Source organism: Lotus japonicus, chromosome 2 (assembly GCF_012489685.1).
Source record: "Lotus japonicus ecotype B-129 chromosome 2, LjGifu_v1.2".
NCBI lineage: Eukaryota > Viridiplantae > Streptophyta > Magnoliopsida > Fabales > Fabaceae > Lotus > Lotus japonicus.
Genome location: NC_080042.1, coordinates 65656614 through 65673757, shown reverse-complemented (window position 1 = coordinate 65673757; position 17144 = coordinate 65656614). Strand labels below are relative to the sequence as shown.

Genomic DNA, 17144 nt, shown 5'->3' with positions numbered 1-17144 from the left:
ACTAAAAGGAAAATGATATTTATCACAGATACAAAACATACGACTTGTTTATTAAAGCAATACACCTCTCGTTTTTTCCGTCCAACATTTAAACTTGTATTTGCCACATACTCTATTTTTACAATTCGTTTATGCCGGGGCGGAGGCAGGAATTTTATAAGGGGGTGACGAAGATTTAAAGGAATGTAATTTATGAGAAAATTTTAATTTTTCTCACAAAGCATGTGAAAAAAATCATATATAACTAGCAATTTTTTATAAGCATGAGAAATATATAATTAGTTTGAGTACAAGAGATACTAACCAGCTCATAAGGATTTTGACAAGAACAAAAAATGAGACTTGACAAAAAGACATTAGTTGGGTATACCCTCTCAAAAGGTAGTAGAAAAAGTAGCTCACAGTAAGTTCATAGCAGAAAATCGCAGAGAAAGAAGCTATTTCAAAGAATATTTTTTTCTCATTATCATGTAGAAAATCATAGTTCAGTTTTAGTATATTTAGCACCACATTACTTCAATTTCTTTTGAGTACATCAGAGTGGAGAAGGCACAAGCAGTACCTAAACACTGAAACACACCAATTAATCGATCACCACATTAACTGCAATTTATAAGTGTGACTAGCAAAAGTGATTGGACTATAAATTTATAACTTATCAATCATGCATCAGCCATCAGGAATTTATGTCATGGAAAGGTATTCTCTACTTCACCTATTGGATAAACTAAAAGTGAGGGGTGCAAAAAAATATTTTTTCACTAAGTACTGGTTAGAAAATTTTCCAACTTGGGGGTGACGAGCATGAGGTAGTCACCCCACTCCCGAGTAATGATATATACACACCTCATTTTTGAAACACTTCATTTTCACCTATTTTTATTTCTCTCTCTCTCATCTTATCATCTATCACATCTAATACTTTCTCTCTCTTACTTTTTCTTTTCTTCCTATCTCTCTCTTCATTTCACCTCTCTCCACCTCAAAGAAAGGTGTGAAGATAACATTATTGCCCCACTCCCTCCGTCCCTGCGTTTATGCTCTGTTCATAACTAGCATTTCTAAAACTAAAAACATACACAAAAAGTATTAAATATTGCAGTTAACTGGCAATCCAAACATTCTAATGTGTGTTTGCCTATCAGTTGTCACATAACAATTATCATCCATTGCTTTCAACTGGCTAATAGATCATCATAGTTGCTTTCACGTTTTGCATCTAAGAAATTGGAATTGGAATCTCACTCTTTAATGCTATTCAAAAGACTTTTGGCTACAATTGTGCTGTCAGAAGTCAAAAAACGTGAACCAGTAACAAAATCAGCATGTATATGTGTGAATTAACATACAAAATTAGTAAATTAGCTTGTCTGAACTTGATTCTATATAGATGAGTGTGAGCTATGAATGAAAATTTTGATGATGACTTACGATCATTTGTTAACTATTTGGGGATTTGTAAGTTGGTTGTTTCGTGTAGGTCAAGCAGTACCCCTAACTTAAAGATACTATATTAGAAATTGAGATGCTTATATTCAACCACAAAAGCTAGCTCAAGAGTTGAGGTTTGCACTACCTTTATAAAGACTATCTATGCTCTATCTCTAGCCAATGTGAGACTTCTAACATACTAAACATAAAAACTATAAATTAGATCGAGATCATCTATCTCCAAATGTGTCTCATTTTGTGTATGATTAATGAGATTGTGTCATGTCAATTAAAAATAGGCTTAATACATCAGAAGGCCCCTGAAATTGTAAAGGGAATCAATTCCAGGGCCTGAAAAATTTTCGCATCAAATTGGGTCCCTAAAAAATTTTTTTTTAATTCAATTAAAGCCAAATGTTGCCACCTCTCAATTTTGTCCTAGTCACCAATTCCACGTGGCATTTTTAATTTTTTTAAATTGAAAAATTATAAAACTTTATTTTTTAATTCCAACTCATATTAGTTAAATTTTTATAATAACCTTTATTCTATTTTTAAATCCTAATCTTTCATCTTCATCCTCTTAATTGTCATCAAGAAAAACCCAGAATGCAAAAATTAAACCAAAAAATTAACATTATCATATTCACCCAAAAATTATAACAATAAGCCAGAATAACTCATTCACAACCATTCATATTCATCTTCATCTTTTGAACTCACATGAAATGATGAAAATAACCCAGCAAGAAACTGAAAATCCAGGAACATCAACCCAAATCCCAACCCCAACCCTCCCTCACGCTCCCCAACCCCAAACCCAACCCCTGAAAACCCGAAAGGCAAACCCTCTTCCCCCATCATCAATCTCCCTCAACCTTCATCTTCTTCTTGCACAGTTCAGCCTCCATATCATAAAACCCTCATATCAGAAACAAGGAAGAAGAAAAATGAAAGAGATGGTGCAGATCGAGGTCAGAAACTTGGAAGAATAGAAACAGATTGGCTGGGTCACCTCGGCGGCGTGGCGTGAACGGGGAGAGGAACCGGGTCAGGGTCGAGAGGGTCCGGGTCAGATTTCGGGTTGGAACTGCAATTCCAGTACAAGGGGTTTGTGATGTCGGCGAAGGTGGACGGGGAGAGGGAGAGTAGCAGGCCGGAGGTGGAGGATGGGGTGAAGCACGTGACTTGCACGGAGGATGCTGCGACATTCGTGGCATCTGCGACAGCCATGGATTTGAGCATGGATGCTTGCAAGCTCTTGTCTCAGACTTCTCTCAGAAGCTCTAAAAGGGGTGAGATTTATGGCTTTGATTATGGTTTAGAGGCTTTGAAGGGATGAAGAAGAACAATGTTTGATGTGGAGGTTTGAGAGCTTGAAGACCAGATCTGAAAAATTTGAGTGTTGCTGGGTTGATGCTGCGTTGTTGAATTTCTAATTAGAAATTGAGGTAGACTTCAATTTAGGGATTTGTTATTAGATTAGGTTAGGAATTAATTAGATTTAGGTTTTTGTTTAGGTTATTATTAGATTAGGATTTTATTAAGTTTTGTTTTCTGCTTATATAATTGAGTTGGATTTTAAAAATAATTTTTAATTAATTTTTCTAATTAAAATAAAAATAAAAAAGCCACATGGTATTGCTGACTAGGACAAAATTGAGAGGTGGCAACATTTGGCCTTAATTGAATTAAAAAAAAATTTCTAGGGACCCAATTTGATGCAAAAATTTTCTAGGCCCTGGATTTGATTCCCTTTACAATTACAGGGGCCTTCTGATGTATTAAGCCTTAAAAATAATACATATAAGGTATGTTACATTCATGTATTTTTAATTGACATAATGAGATACTGTTCAAGGACATAAGATCTTGATCCTCCAAGTTAGGGGCAATGTTTGCCAAGGATGAGATTGATCAATTTAGAGGCTCTCAGACCACGAACAAATGACTATAACTCATCATCAAGCTTGCATTGAAAACCAAAATTAGCATTGGCTACATTTGACGCTACAATTATTTTAAAATAGTTTTATGAAGTTAGTATCGACCTAGCCCACGCTACACATCGACCATAGGGTCAGCATATATATGCGATCGATGCTAGTAATTACGAACTTATGTCAGACACTGTGTCAGGTGTGTTGCGTCTGTTTAGAGTCAGCTAAACTAATACTAAGTTTGGAGTCGTCCAAATTGGCCGAACGCTAAAAACATTATTATTAAGACGCTTATCGTTAGTCTCGACACTGATGCTAAACTGACATTAAATCAGATGTAACTCTGACTTTTACTTCTTTAACGTTGGAGTTGGCTGACGCTGATTAGCGTTGGTCACAATTATAAAAATGTTTTATATTATCAATATATATATTTTTTAATATATTATCAACATATTTAATCAAATGTATGTCAAAATTACTTTTTTATTTATTTGACCAAGAATTGAACATCTTAGGAACAAGTCAGTGTACACCCATATTAAAAAAACCTCAAGAATAAGAATATCAGAGCATGTATTGCGATCAATATGTGTCATTTCTTCTTTAAGGGCCATTAATTGTTGACTTTTTAGTTTTTTGACCATAAATCAGCTCGCACCATAAATTTGATAATGTGTTACTTGACCTTTTTTATACTGTAGTTTTAGAGCTCGTTCGTTTGGAGACATGTCATTTTCAATTTCCATAAAAAAAAAAGTGTTATTATGCATTGTGTGCTGTTTTGAGTATTTTTATTCCGTTAAATAAACATGTGTTTTTAAGTTTTAAAAAATTTGTTAGGTGTTCATTTACAATATTACCTACTTTTGAAACTCCACATTTTTGTTTATTTATTTTTTCTTAAATTCATTCAAATATATTGATACTGAGCCGGCATAGAGGTCAAAATATCAGAGCGGACAAAAGCATCCAGCCCGGGAGGTCCCTCCTCTATCCAAACCAAAAAAAATGAAGCACTTCGAGCCAAAAAGTCCGCGACACTATTGCCGGATCTACAAACAAGAGATAAAACCATGTTTGTAAAAGCTAAAGAAAGAGAACGAAAATCTAAAATAATTAAATCAAGATAAGAAGACCCTCTGCTACGACGACGCCACCAATGGAAAAGCTCGAAGAATCAGTCTCAAAGCAAACTGTACGGAACCCAAGATCAATCGCAATACGCAAAGCCCACCGAAAACAAAGAGCCTACCCTAGGCTAGCGGATTACATCATGACAAGAGCCAGTGTGGCTGCGGCAAGAATTTTCGTTGTCTCATCCCTCGCTATCAAACCAAAACTAGCTACCTTCTAGCGCACCGACATATCAAAATTCACCTTGATCCAACCTGCCGCAGGGCGTTTCTAAGCCACCACCTCCCCCAGAGCTGAATGTGGGATCATAGCTGGTCAGGGAAAAGCACGGAGAGCATCCATCCGCTGGATAACATGAGCCACTTGCAGCTCCCTATTCTCAAACACCCAAGCATTTCTAGCTTCCCATATGGCATACAACAACGTGAAAATCCTGGCCACCACATCAGCTTCCAAGCCGTGGACAATCTGTGAGAGCAACTCGTGAAACTCACCTGTTCTAGCCACCCGGAGCCCCATAGCTGCGAACCAGAGGTGCTCGATCATCGGACATAGGAGGAGAACATGGCTGATCGTCTCATTGTCAACTCTGCACCATGGACAAGCTGGGTCGACATCAATACCCCTCATGCGAAGGCCACCCCGAACTGGAAGAAAACTAGAACATGCTTGCCAAACCAGCTCCCGACACTGAGGGATAGCTGAAGAGCGCCAAATAAGCCGCCAAAACGCTGCTGGAATGACAGGAGCAGAGGATGATGAAGCTTCCTCTTGAGCATGCAACCGCCTAATGAATTCGTAACCCGATTTTGAAGTATACCATCCATCCTGTGTCTCAGGCCAGAAGAGGAGATCGCAACAGCCATGAATTGGCAACGAACCAACAAGGATGCAGGCTGCAGTTGCTGGACTAAACACGTGATCAATCAGATCCACATTCCACATTTTTATTACCAGTATATTAATCAGTTTATGTCCAATTTAGTAATTTTACCCATAATGCTATGTTTGCTCTAGGAGAGAAGAGGAAGATAGAAGAAAATTAGAGAGAAATATGTGAAAAACATAATAGATTTGATCAACTGTTTGGTATGGTAGAAAGAGAAGACAAATACAAAAGTGGAGAAGCGAGGAGATTTTTTTTGTTGAAAACATTCTTGATGGTCAAAAACCTATTTCTAGTGGTTTTAAACTGCCAACAAAATGATATTTAAAAAAAATAGCGTCACATGCGGCCCCATTAACCTAATTCAATTAGCCTTTTTTTGTAGATGGCGCTAAAAGAAAACAAAACTAAGCCTCAAATGAGCAACACCGAGCCGATCAGCCAGCAACAAAGGATCCAAACCAGGAGGGGGGGGGGGGGGGGCTTGAAAGAGAACGACTTGCACCGAAATGAAATCCGGACCCAACTTGGCCATGAAGTCAGCCGGAGCATTCCCTTCCCGAAGCGTGTGTTGAAGCTCAACACGCCACGGACGCCGGAGTAAAGACTTGATTGAGATTTGAGTCAACCAAAGCTGCATAGATATGGAACCTGGACACAGTACCTTGCACGAGCTCAATGGCGAGCACAAAATCAGAACTCACAACAACCTGCCTGAAACCTTTTTCCCAACACAGATGCAACCCTTGTAAAAGCGTCGTTAGCTCAGCTTGAACAATCTCTGAGTAGCCAAGGAAGCCAGCAAAGCCCAACAGAAAGCAACCACAATCATTGCGAACTACTCCACCAAATCCTGTAGGGTCTGGATTCCCTTTGGAGCTGCCATCAAGACACAAAGAGATCCACCCCGGCGCCGGTGAAAGCTAAGTGACCCATCGAGGCACCCTCGCGACATGAGCACTCGGGCCACCATCCAACACACAGAGTAAGGGAGCAGCTAGCCCATCCACCATCTGCACAGAACGAGGGTCTCCCTCAAAGACCAAAGAGCACCGAGCGCGCCAGATACACCAAGCGAGAATGAAGAAGCTGCCCCAACGGGCCTGAGGAACCACAACAACCCAAGAGCGGAAAGTCGAGCTAAGCCAAAAATTTGGAACAGTAAACCCAAACGAAGTCCACACCTGCCTTACAACCTCGCAGTCATGCAAACAGTGCATAAGCGTTTCCGGATGCACGCGCCAGCAGCGACAAAGGTCCAAAGTAGGATTACATCGGTGAGCCAAGTGACCGAAGTGGGCAGGGAGTCGTGGCAACACTGCCAGACAAATAGACGAACCTTCTCTGGGATCTCCAACCGCCAAATCCAATTCCAGTCATCACTAGAGAAACTCCCCACTGCATTACGCCTCAACCACTGGTAACCGTCTTTAACTGAGTAAATCCCATGCAAATTGTACTGCCAAGTGAAGAGATCAGGAACATCATCATTAATACAAACCGCAACAGAGGAAAGAGAGTCACGCAAGGCTGAAGGAAACATGGAATGCAGCATGTGGAAATTCACGGTACCCCAAGCACAAACATCACGAACTCGCAGGTCCAGGTCAGAAACATTAACAAAAGGAACCAGGGAACCCAGGAGGCCTAGGCCTGACCAATTCTCAAACCAAAAGGACATATCCCTAGCACCTATACGCCAAGAATACCCCTATGAAGCACATCCCTAGCCTTGCAAATCGCTCGCCAGGCTGGAGAACACACTGTAGGAGCGACGTTCCAAAAATTCTGATTCCGCACATACTTGTCACGCATTAAGTTCACCAACAGCTTCTGGTCAATTAACCTAATAATTAATTAAAGATTAAGTCAATATGTTTTTTTGATTTTTTTTAAAAAAATCTGCTATTGTAAATCAAAAGGAGGTGGTGCAACTTTGAAAAAAAAAAAAAAGTGGTGTATAGTAAAATTTTCCCTGTAATGACGATACAATTAATTAACTCAATTACAAGTAAATAGTTACCTTTATTAATTTATTTGAGGAAAAGTCCCATTTGGAGTGTGGAGCATGGGGTTGTTCAGATGAGAAAGACTTGATTGATGTCACGGGAAATGTTATGTGACGTCACATTGTGGCGTATTACACGATTCGGTATGAGTGTATGGGAGACAACCTCTGTCACATCCCACTATGACCCGCATCCCACCGTACACCTGTGACCCTCTTTAGTTATTGTCTGTTTGGTTAATGAGAAATAGAGAGAATATTTGTTAGGTTTGATAAAGAAAAGAGATAGAGAAAAGAGAGTATAGAAGAAAGAAGACGAGTAAAGAGAAATATATATGAGATAAAATAGATTTTGTAAATTATTTGATATTATCGATAGTGATAGAAGAAAGAAAGAAGATAAAGAATGAGGTGAAGGAGTGAGAAAAATAATTGTGTTAAAAGACCTTTGAAACCTTAAAATATTATATATTTAATTGTTTAAAATTGATTTGAAAAGTACGTAGGTGAAGAGTAGGTGAGTTCTTTGGAAAGTAGAAAAATTACTAGTCACCAAGCCGAGAAAAAGTACGTATGTTTCCTGTGTATTGACTGACTTGTACTATGGATTTTCATTGAGGATTTGATGCAAGCAAATAGAAATTCTCACACACAAATAAGTACAACAAGTAAATGCTCAAGAAAATGCCTACTTCTTGAAGCGTGACTGCAATTTTCTATTCTTTCCGATCCTTTTTCTCTTCTTATTCGTGAACACTTGCTTGGTGAACCCTTTCTGTGTGCTTCTAATCCTGGTTGGTTATATATGTTCCTGGCTTTTGCCTTTTGGTATGGATGAGGGTCTGAATGAGAGACCCCCAAACTGTGTATTTATTATAGGAAGAACTGAGCAGCAGGAAACATTCTCCCAAAATGAACCTGGACTCCCCTCCCCATTTCTCTGTTACAACTAGCCCCCTTTAGAGTGAAGATCTTCCTTTCATGTTTTTAGATATATTGTGATTAAAAACTGTTAGAAGTCTCACATTGACTAGAGATGTGGCTAACTAAATGCTTATAAAGGATAGAGCAACCCTCAACTCTTGAGCTAACTTTTGAGTTGAGTTAGGCCTCCCTAATTTCTAATATGACATCAGAGTCTATCATAGATCCATTTGTGGTGTGGAGACTTCTCGTATTTACGTCACTCTTTATGAGTTCCTAAGGAATTTTATTAGCATTTTTAGTTCCACACATTATCCTCCATTAACAATTTCGGTCCTCATTATTTTTCAGTAAAAAATGTAACGATTTCTAAAAAATTCAAAAAAATTCATGCACTACTTTATCTTCTTCATACATCATTCCACCAACTTCGTATGTTCTTCAACCTTTTTTCCAGAAAGAAGTGAAAAAATGGGAAAGAAAAAGAGCAAAACCCATAAACCTCAAATCCAAAAAACCATAACCCACCCACCTCAAATTAAAAAAAAAACCCACCCACACTTAAATCCGGAATTGAATTTCATGTCGTAATTGGAATTCTTAAAATTGCAGGGACTATTTGGAGACCTATTAATGTTTTTTAGCTTCTGAACAATTGGATTTCTTGGGCAGAATTTTGGTAAAGCATCAGCTGGTTTTACATTCTTTGAGCTTGTCTATGGAAGAAAGGCTTCCACCTTGGTTAATTATTTACAAAATGTAATAACTGTAGAAGTGGTGGCAAATGAATTAAGGTGTGTGAATGGGTATTCTTGAAGCTTTATTCCCCACAGGAAGTAAACTGCATAGGAGAGTAAAATAAAATAGTGAAAAATATAGAGAAGTGTCCTACATGCTTAAGTTGCCTATTTCATTCAAGGATTCACCCTGTTTTCCACTGGTCTCAACTTAATAATGCAGGAGTGGAGAAGAGTGAACCAGAATTTATATTAGATAGCAGAAACTACAACTAAAGCAGGAGCCTCTGTGCCACAATGTAACAAAACTCGAATTTAGGAAGATATTTATTGCAGTTGTACTCTATACAAAGTAACAAAAAGTGAATTTGTATTGCTCTTGTTCTATTAGTTCCAAAAGATTATTCTTGGGGGGCTCTAGTGCAAATAATTAGTATCTGTTCTGATGGATATATTTGGATCTTCTTCGAAGCTTAAGAACTGGAGATTGCTCCTGATACAGAAAGCATCATGATTATTTCCTGTATAAGCAGTCCTATGTTATTTAGTTTCTTGGTTGTTATCCTAAATAGTCCAATGGAAGGTTCAAAGGGCTTATTTTTATCGTGAGCCATCATAAGTTGTTAATTCAATGGGGTTATTTCTTTAATTGAGTGATGAAAAATGATCTTATGGCAAACAAACCAGAATAGATCTAAACCATAGTCTCATCAGACCAGAAACCAAAGATCCAATTTTTAAAATAAGAGTATATTAATTAATAGAGTGCAAAACAAAGCTTAATGAAATCTAAAATAACATAAACAATAAAATAAGAAATGCATTGGAAGTAAAAATCACCCTTGTTTTTCTACCAAAGACTAGGCATGAACCACAAACACCCCGAGGAGTCCTGTAAAGTGGGATGGAGAGATAAATGTTTAAAGCTCTTATCCTTTGAAGAGAAGACCCCAAGATCAGGATCCAACCTTTTAAAAATAGAGAATAATACAAAATTGCCTCCGCTCAACTTTTCAGGAAGGTTAATTTCCTTAGCTGAAATAACTTGAATTCGAGTATCATCTATCAACAAAACACGATCACCCAAGTCATCAACCTCTATCCATCTAGGGCCACATATGTCTAGTTTAAAGATGCGAAATCCTTTTGTCCCGACGAATCTACGGGAATGCATAACATGTTTGGTAAGATGAAGAACGAACAACAATTCATCCCCATCTCTTGTCATACACACCTCACTTTTATTATAATACTGAACCCCATCCTTGTCGACCTCAAAGCTAGGTTCCGTTGGAATTGCATTTGGGTTCAGCATATCCAACCTTTCGGATGTAATGATATTTGAATATCTGAGATTAAAAACAGCCACAAAATCTGATATATTTGATTGCATAACATATAATTTCCAATCAAGAATTACAAACTGATTAAAAAGAGTTGGTCCATATTCATCTGTTAGAATTATAGTCCATGACTCGTCAGCGACCTTGCAAAAAGCTAACTGTTGTTTCCTTCTGTTGTTTGGATGATAAGAAAGGATGCGAGCACAAGCCACCACAAGAAAGTCAGAAGAATCTGGCGTAGACGAGAACACGAGTTTAACAGAAACATCAGTAACAATCTGACCTGAAAACAGTGGCAAATGTGGGAGTTCAAACTCTTCACCAGAAACTGGATTGGAAAACAGAAACAAATCATACATTTGATGTTTGTCATAATAGGATTTCTGGAACACCAACCATCCTTCAACCGAATATAACCCATCAACGTAACCATGTTTCCAAGTTCGGGGTGGTGCAATGGTGTAAGAAGTGTCTTCTTGTGTCATGTCTACAAGAGTGGCGGATCCAAGAGATTTAGGAAGCAACATGAGGAATGGAAATTGAGGAGCAGGGGAACATATTGTTCCCTTGGTTGCGACAGCATTATCAACTATGTGTCGTCAAGACTGACATACTCGTCGACACTTGAGGTAATCAAACAATGTTAACTTTCCCATAATCTCTTCCAATAGTTCGTGTTGGATATCTGACCAACCGTTTCTCTCTTGTATTCGCACCATTGAATTGAATAGCAGCAGATCACAATTCAACTCTGATGGGAATAAAAACGTCTTTATATGTTCATAAAAAATTTAAAAAAACGAAAAATCTTTCACAATTTTATTTTTGAACGTATCTTTCACAATTTGATAGTAAAGAGGTAAGTGAATATATGTTTTCTTTAAAATCTATAATCACTTAACAAAAACGCATGATTCACGAAATAAATAACTTTATAAAGATATTTAATCATATTTTATATAAATCTAAAACTTCACATTTTCTCTCAATCTCTTAAATATTTTAGTAACAAAAAAACATCTCTTAAATATGATAATATCGATATGATACTAATTTTATAATAATTATCACATTAATATTTTAATTTGTTTCTATTTGCTTATCATCTTAAAATATAATAATATTTGTAAGTCTAATACTATTATAAATTACATTATAGTTAAATTTAATAAAACAAATTTATATTTCTCTACATTATTAAAAATATTTCATGACCAGCTATGGAGATTTTTGTTTGAAAACACAAAGTGCAATTTTATTGGAAAAAAAGTAAGAACACAGTCCTACCCATGACCGGCTATACCTTGAGAAAAAATAAAATAAAATATTTCATGGGTGTGAAGTTCCAACAACAATAGAGGAAATGAGTTGATAGGAAAAAATCATAATTAAGGTTGGGAATGCTTTCCTAGCTGTAAAACACAGATATCAACAATACTCATGAGGAAGACTAATTTACTAACAACTAACATTTGCGTATAAAAAAAATACATCATTAGCAGCAAACCAGAAATACTTAACTATACCAATCAAGAAAGAGGATCGAAAAAGTAAGCACAAATAGAAAGAGTAAAAGAAATGTCCTGCTGCTGGTATTACGCTGAATGGCTTGTGATAGTTCTTTGTTTCCAAGCTCAACATTCTTAGTAGCTTCAACAGCCTGTACAAGGTAGCAGAAGCACTATTACATTTCTCAGAAAATGGAAATGCCCCTTCTTTTTTTTTGTTTGATAAACAAATAGACCAGAACATCACAATTGTCAAAACATGTGAAGCATATTATGACTTCATGGTATGAACTAATATATAGAATATGGATATTAGAATTAATAGAACTATAAGCATTTTGTTTTAAATAATAATTTTGGCATTTTCAGTAGTTTTGGGGCTATTACTTATTAGGGTGTTTTTAATAAATTTAATTCAGGTTTTCAGTCATTTTGGGTTACTGGGTTATCAAGTGGGTTTTACCTATATAACTTATAAGGATTGCAACATATTAATTTTTACAGATTTAATCTTCGAATTTAAGAATGAATCAAGTATCACGGATCTGCTTCTCCCAAAGTAATCTATTTCTCCATGTTCTACTCTTGTTTTCTCCCTCTTATCTCTAACTTCCTTCCAACATAGATAGATAAAACAGCCTTAAAAGGTTAAAAAAAAGAAAGAAGAAGGGAGAGCATGGGTAAAAAGTATGAATGATATGTTATCTAACCTGCTCATACAGATGCTCAATTTGATGAGCCTGCTGCAAAACATGTGTAGACATGAGGTGATTTAATGCAGACATTTCCACCATCTTCGTTTCAGTTTCTTGGACTGTGTCTAGAAGATTAGTCAATTCAACCTATGGGAAAAGGAACATTGGCAAAGTGCTACCTATGAGAATCTAAAAGCCCTCAATAAAACAAATGACAGAAAAAATCAAAACAAATTCACAAGGGCATCCATTTTTATCACCTGAAGGGCTCGTGTTTCATCATCCAAGAGTTGTTGTTGGACTCTTAAAGGCTCACTGCGTAACTCATCAGGTTCTCTGAGCTCCATATCACCTGATTCAGAGGTTTCAGTAGTATTTTTCCGGGTCACACGATTAAGTTTTCTTCGTGGTGTTGCTCTATTAATAGCATCCTGGAAGCGTACAGCTCTGAGCTGATCAAACTGTGCTGTAACTGGATGGAGTCTCTCACTTAAAATTAGAACCTAAAAGTAAGTAAACATTAGAGGAACCACGAGTTCAATAAAACTACTTTATCAAGCATTAACGTGCATAAGGTATCATATGATTGTCTCATAGCCAGTGTTTTGGGATGACGAGGTAGTTGATAAATATTTACTGTTCAGAAAATGTTTAAGCGAGGTCCAGTTGTTATCCAGTGGCTTATAGATGAAATACAGTATTTTTTATGTTTTGATAACTTTGGAAAATAGCTTCAAGTGTTTTTCTGTTTTAAGGTATAAGAAAATGATATGACAATTTGACCCACACAAGTAACTAACAATTGAAAGAATCAATAAGCAGTAAGCCCAAGAAGAAGTCCATACCACTCCATGTTTGTGGGCAATGGTGTCGGCATTAGCCTTTGCAGTCGCAATGCCAAGCCAACCTTTTGAAGTTTCCTCTTCATTATTTATACTATTCTTGAGAACATCGATTTGTTCTTGGCATGTTTTAATAAAAGCACTGACCTGCACCAAATTAATTACATAATAATTGTAAATCATAAGCAAAACTCTGTACAACTTCTCAAGGATGCTTAACTAATTTATATAACAATTAAGGGATAACAATTCTGTTCACCCCATGAACAGAGGGCGTAAAGACGCAATATGTAGGTGGACTAAGCACGTGTTCAATGGCTGAAAATTATGTTAATGCCGGACTTTTATAAGAGACAAAACCTGTAGTTATATATGTAAAGGAAATAGGTCTCACAGGCCAAAATACAGGCTTAAAAAGAGTTGTATTATAACCAACTATCATTAAGAATCTCATCCCTGGACAAAAAACAGGCAAAAGGTGGAGAGGTAATCATATTTGCTTCGGAAGATTTGCTCTTCAAGCACTAGAACCGACTTGGATAACATCTAGACAAATAGAAGGGGGGCGGAGGGCAATGTCACGAAATGTGCGACGGGGTGGACAAATATAGGTACGCATATTTCAGTGTTGATGTGAGCTAGAATTGATATCAGCAGCGGTCAGCAGATACAAAGACAAGCAATATGTCATTATTCAATTTTTACAGATTTATGGGACCTATAGAGGGAGGTAAAATGAGCGAACCAATGTGATATAAGAATGATAGCGGTCAAGGCATAAGTTAATATCAGCCTGAGAAAGACTAGAATCTAGTAACATATATAAAGAGGGGAGGGGAGGGGGATTCCACAGGCAAATTAATAGGCTGGTCTGGAAAACAAATTTGTCTGGTCTGGAAAACAAAATTGTCATGTGTATTACATTGTAGTGAGAAAGTTGTAAAGCGTCAACGTTAGCAGCAAACATAAAATTAAGTAATACATGAAATGAAACACTGAGCTTTTGCCCAAAATCAAAAGCAAGGTAAGAAATGTAATACACAATCAGTATTTTTTAATTATGAATTGAGATTTAAGATACTGCAATGTAGTGTATAACTCTCAGGTATTGCCAAATAGCTTACTTCTTGCTCAATGCTATCTCTCTCTTGTTCAGTTGTGCGGTGAAGATCTGTATAGTCCTTTCTATGCTTCAACAAAAACTGTTCCAATTCTCCAATACTCTCAAGCTATAAGCAAATAACAAGGTGAAGCAATATCAGACACACATTATTCAAAAGTAGCAAGCACTATTCCCTTGCTAAGTGAAAGAGCAAAAATAAAACTCAACCAACACACAGTACAAATAGCTTTATTGGACATTATGCAGAAATTAATTAACTGCATGTTTAGAAATCCTTCTACAATTGATTCTAAAGACAGAATCAATCATGGGGAGAGAAGTTGATTCAAACATATATATATTCTCCCATAGAGACATAAGGGTAAGGCCAAAAAATACAATATGAAAACGGAGCTTACCGTCTTTAATGCAGCTTTGTAAAATGGAGACCTTTGCGGAGGTTTATGAATAATGAAAGATGCCAAAATTGAAGCCAACTTAGCCTGCCAAGAGAATCACAACACACAACATTAAAAATGCCAATCACACAATACACAATAAAACCAAGAAGCAGAGTATGTTTGTAAACTTTTAATGATCTATTGATATATAAACTTGGCATCATCACTACAACTATCTCAGTACTGTCATGAAGCAACAATTCAAAAGTTTAAACTGTTGGGCAACAAAACATGATTGGTTCTATATTATGAACTCTAGACCACTTATTCATAAAGACACTAATACCATGTCATGGACCAATTATCCCAAAAGCTTAATTTGATGGATGAAGACACATAAATGGTTTAAAATTATATATCTTATAAGTAACAAGGTCCAAAATGCTAGACACAAATAGACTCATTACTTAGATGCAATATTCTCATATAGTACATAATTTCCTTCTTTCTAAGCAAAAGGCACTTTGATAATCAAATCCAATACCATTTTTAAAGAAAGTTTGCTGTTTGCTTTTCTTCTCTCAAATAGCGGTCAACAACGCGGGGCTATAGTGTAGCGCTCTGAGGGCTCACCGCTATTTTCCGCTATGTGAGGACTTGAAATAGCGGATTTTTGGCTTTCCGTGATCCGTGATTAACAACATTGCTATCTCATAATGCAGATGGCAAACATGATCCAAGTAGAGCAACACTACATAGCAACTTATTCAATAGTCATTCAGTACAAGGACTGTGAGCATTACTACTAGCCTAAGTGATGGGAAAACGAATGAGAGGATCACGCAATTTTGACCTAGATTGTGGAGATTTGGGGAAAAGGGAATTTGGGAGGAAAATGAATGATATAGCTACCTCATCGTAGCCGAGAGAGCGAGCACTGTGGCGCACTGCATCTTTGAAATCTTCGGTTCTATCTCTCGCTTTCGCCATCTCTATTCCGCCGGAAACCACCGTGCAAGAGTCCCGCTCCGTCGTGTGGTTCACCAGCACGGCGGATTCGGATGCATCACACGGTCCAGTCAGATAAAAGTAATTGGAATAGAAACAGCGTGTTTATCTGAAAAATAAAATTTAATTATCTAAACTCATTGGCTCATTATTTATTATCTGTTTTTGTTAAAATTTTATACATAAAAGAAATTAATTAGGAACAATTTTGCGGTGGCTGTTAGGGTGCAAGTGCATGCAAGTAATGGAAGGTTTAGTGACCTGCTGATAAAAAAATTAAAAAATGAAGATTACAAAAATACCCATTTTCATTCTAAAAACACGTTGTACAAAAATACCCATTTTCTCCCCTCTCTACCTCTACATTGTCCGTCAATGTCAGCTCACCGGCACTGCCAGCAAAACAACGACGAGGAGAAGACTGAGTGCTGGGTTTTGGTGGTGCTTCACGCTTCTTCTTGCCAAAGCACGGATCTGAGTTTTGGTGGCTCTTCAGCGGATTTGCGTCGACGCCACCCTCCCCGCAACACCATTTGCACCCACGTTCTCCGCGAGTTTCCCTCCCTTCGCATCGCCGTCAAAGACAAATCCTTCTCCAATCCCCTCTCAAAATGCAAACTTCAAGCAGTTGTTCAATCCAATCTAGTTCACCTTGCTCTCTGCAAACCGTAATCAAGATCATAAATTCTGGGTTTGTTTGAAGTAATCAAGATCGCACTGTGATGGCCACCGCGGAAGTTGGCCGGAGATGGTTGCAGTGGCATGGTTGCTGGTGAAGAGTAAAGAAGGTTTGGAGCAGAGGTGACACACACCCTAATTAAAGGGCTTAAGTGTAACAAACAAATTATAATTATAATAAATAATTAAAAATAAATTACAGGTTCAGTAGGTAACCAATATGGCATCTTAATAGAATATTCCATTTCTGTGGCTAATAAGATATCTTGCACCGGTGCAAGACCCACAACCTATTACACCTTATCCTTCACCCAATTTTGCATGTGCAAATTTTTTTTTTATAAGTAGTCTGTTTCGTTCTTTTTAATTCTACTCTTGTTCATAGAACTAAAGTGTATAGTTCCATGAGTCCTTATTTCAAACTCGTATAAAAATATTAGGGGTGAGCATCAGGTGGGTCGGTTCGGGTTCGGGTGAACAATGGCGGGTTTGAGCGGGTGAAAA

The 17144-nt window shown here is 37.2% G+C and overlaps 3 protein-coding genes across 4 annotated transcripts; all 3 read right to left on the bottom strand.

Annotated features, from left to right (window-relative positions):
* Positions 1–4823: 4823 nt before the first annotated feature.
* Positions 4824–5453, bottom strand: LOC130736863 (uncharacterized). Its single transcript, XM_057588640.1, has one exon. The coding sequence runs from the start codon at positions 5451–5453 to the stop codon at positions 4824–4826; it is 630 nt and encodes a 209-aa protein (XP_057444623.1).
* A 4460-nt stretch (positions 5454–9913) lies between these two features.
* LOC130736862 (uncharacterized) lies at positions 9914–10891 on the bottom strand. The gene has a single exon (XM_057588639.1). It carries the CDS (start codon positions 10889–10891, stop codon positions 9914–9916), a length of 978 nt encoding a protein of 325 aa, XP_057444622.1.
* An 858-nt stretch (positions 10892–11749) lies between these two features.
* On the bottom strand, positions 11750–16759 carry LOC130738904 (syntaxin-81-like). Of its 2 annotated transcripts, XM_057591079.1 has the most exons (9): positions 16321–16759; positions 15867–16071; positions 15499–15705; positions 14973–15056; positions 14576–14680; positions 13455–13598; positions 12870–13112; positions 12625–12756; positions 11750–12066 (listed from the first exon to the last, which is right to left on the bottom strand). In XM_057591079.1, the coding sequence occupies exons 3-9, from the start codon at positions 15499–15501 to the stop codon at positions 11923–11925; spliced, it is 855 nt and encodes a 284-aa protein (XP_057447062.1). In that variant the 5' UTR covers positions 15502–15705; positions 15867–16071; positions 16321–16759; the 3' UTR covers positions 11750–11922. The 2 variants fall into 2 exon arrangements, with proteins under 2 accessions (XP_057447062.1, XP_057447061.1); XM_057591078.1 differs by lacking the exon at positions 15499–15705.
* Between the last annotated feature and the right edge of the window lie 385 nt (positions 16760–17144).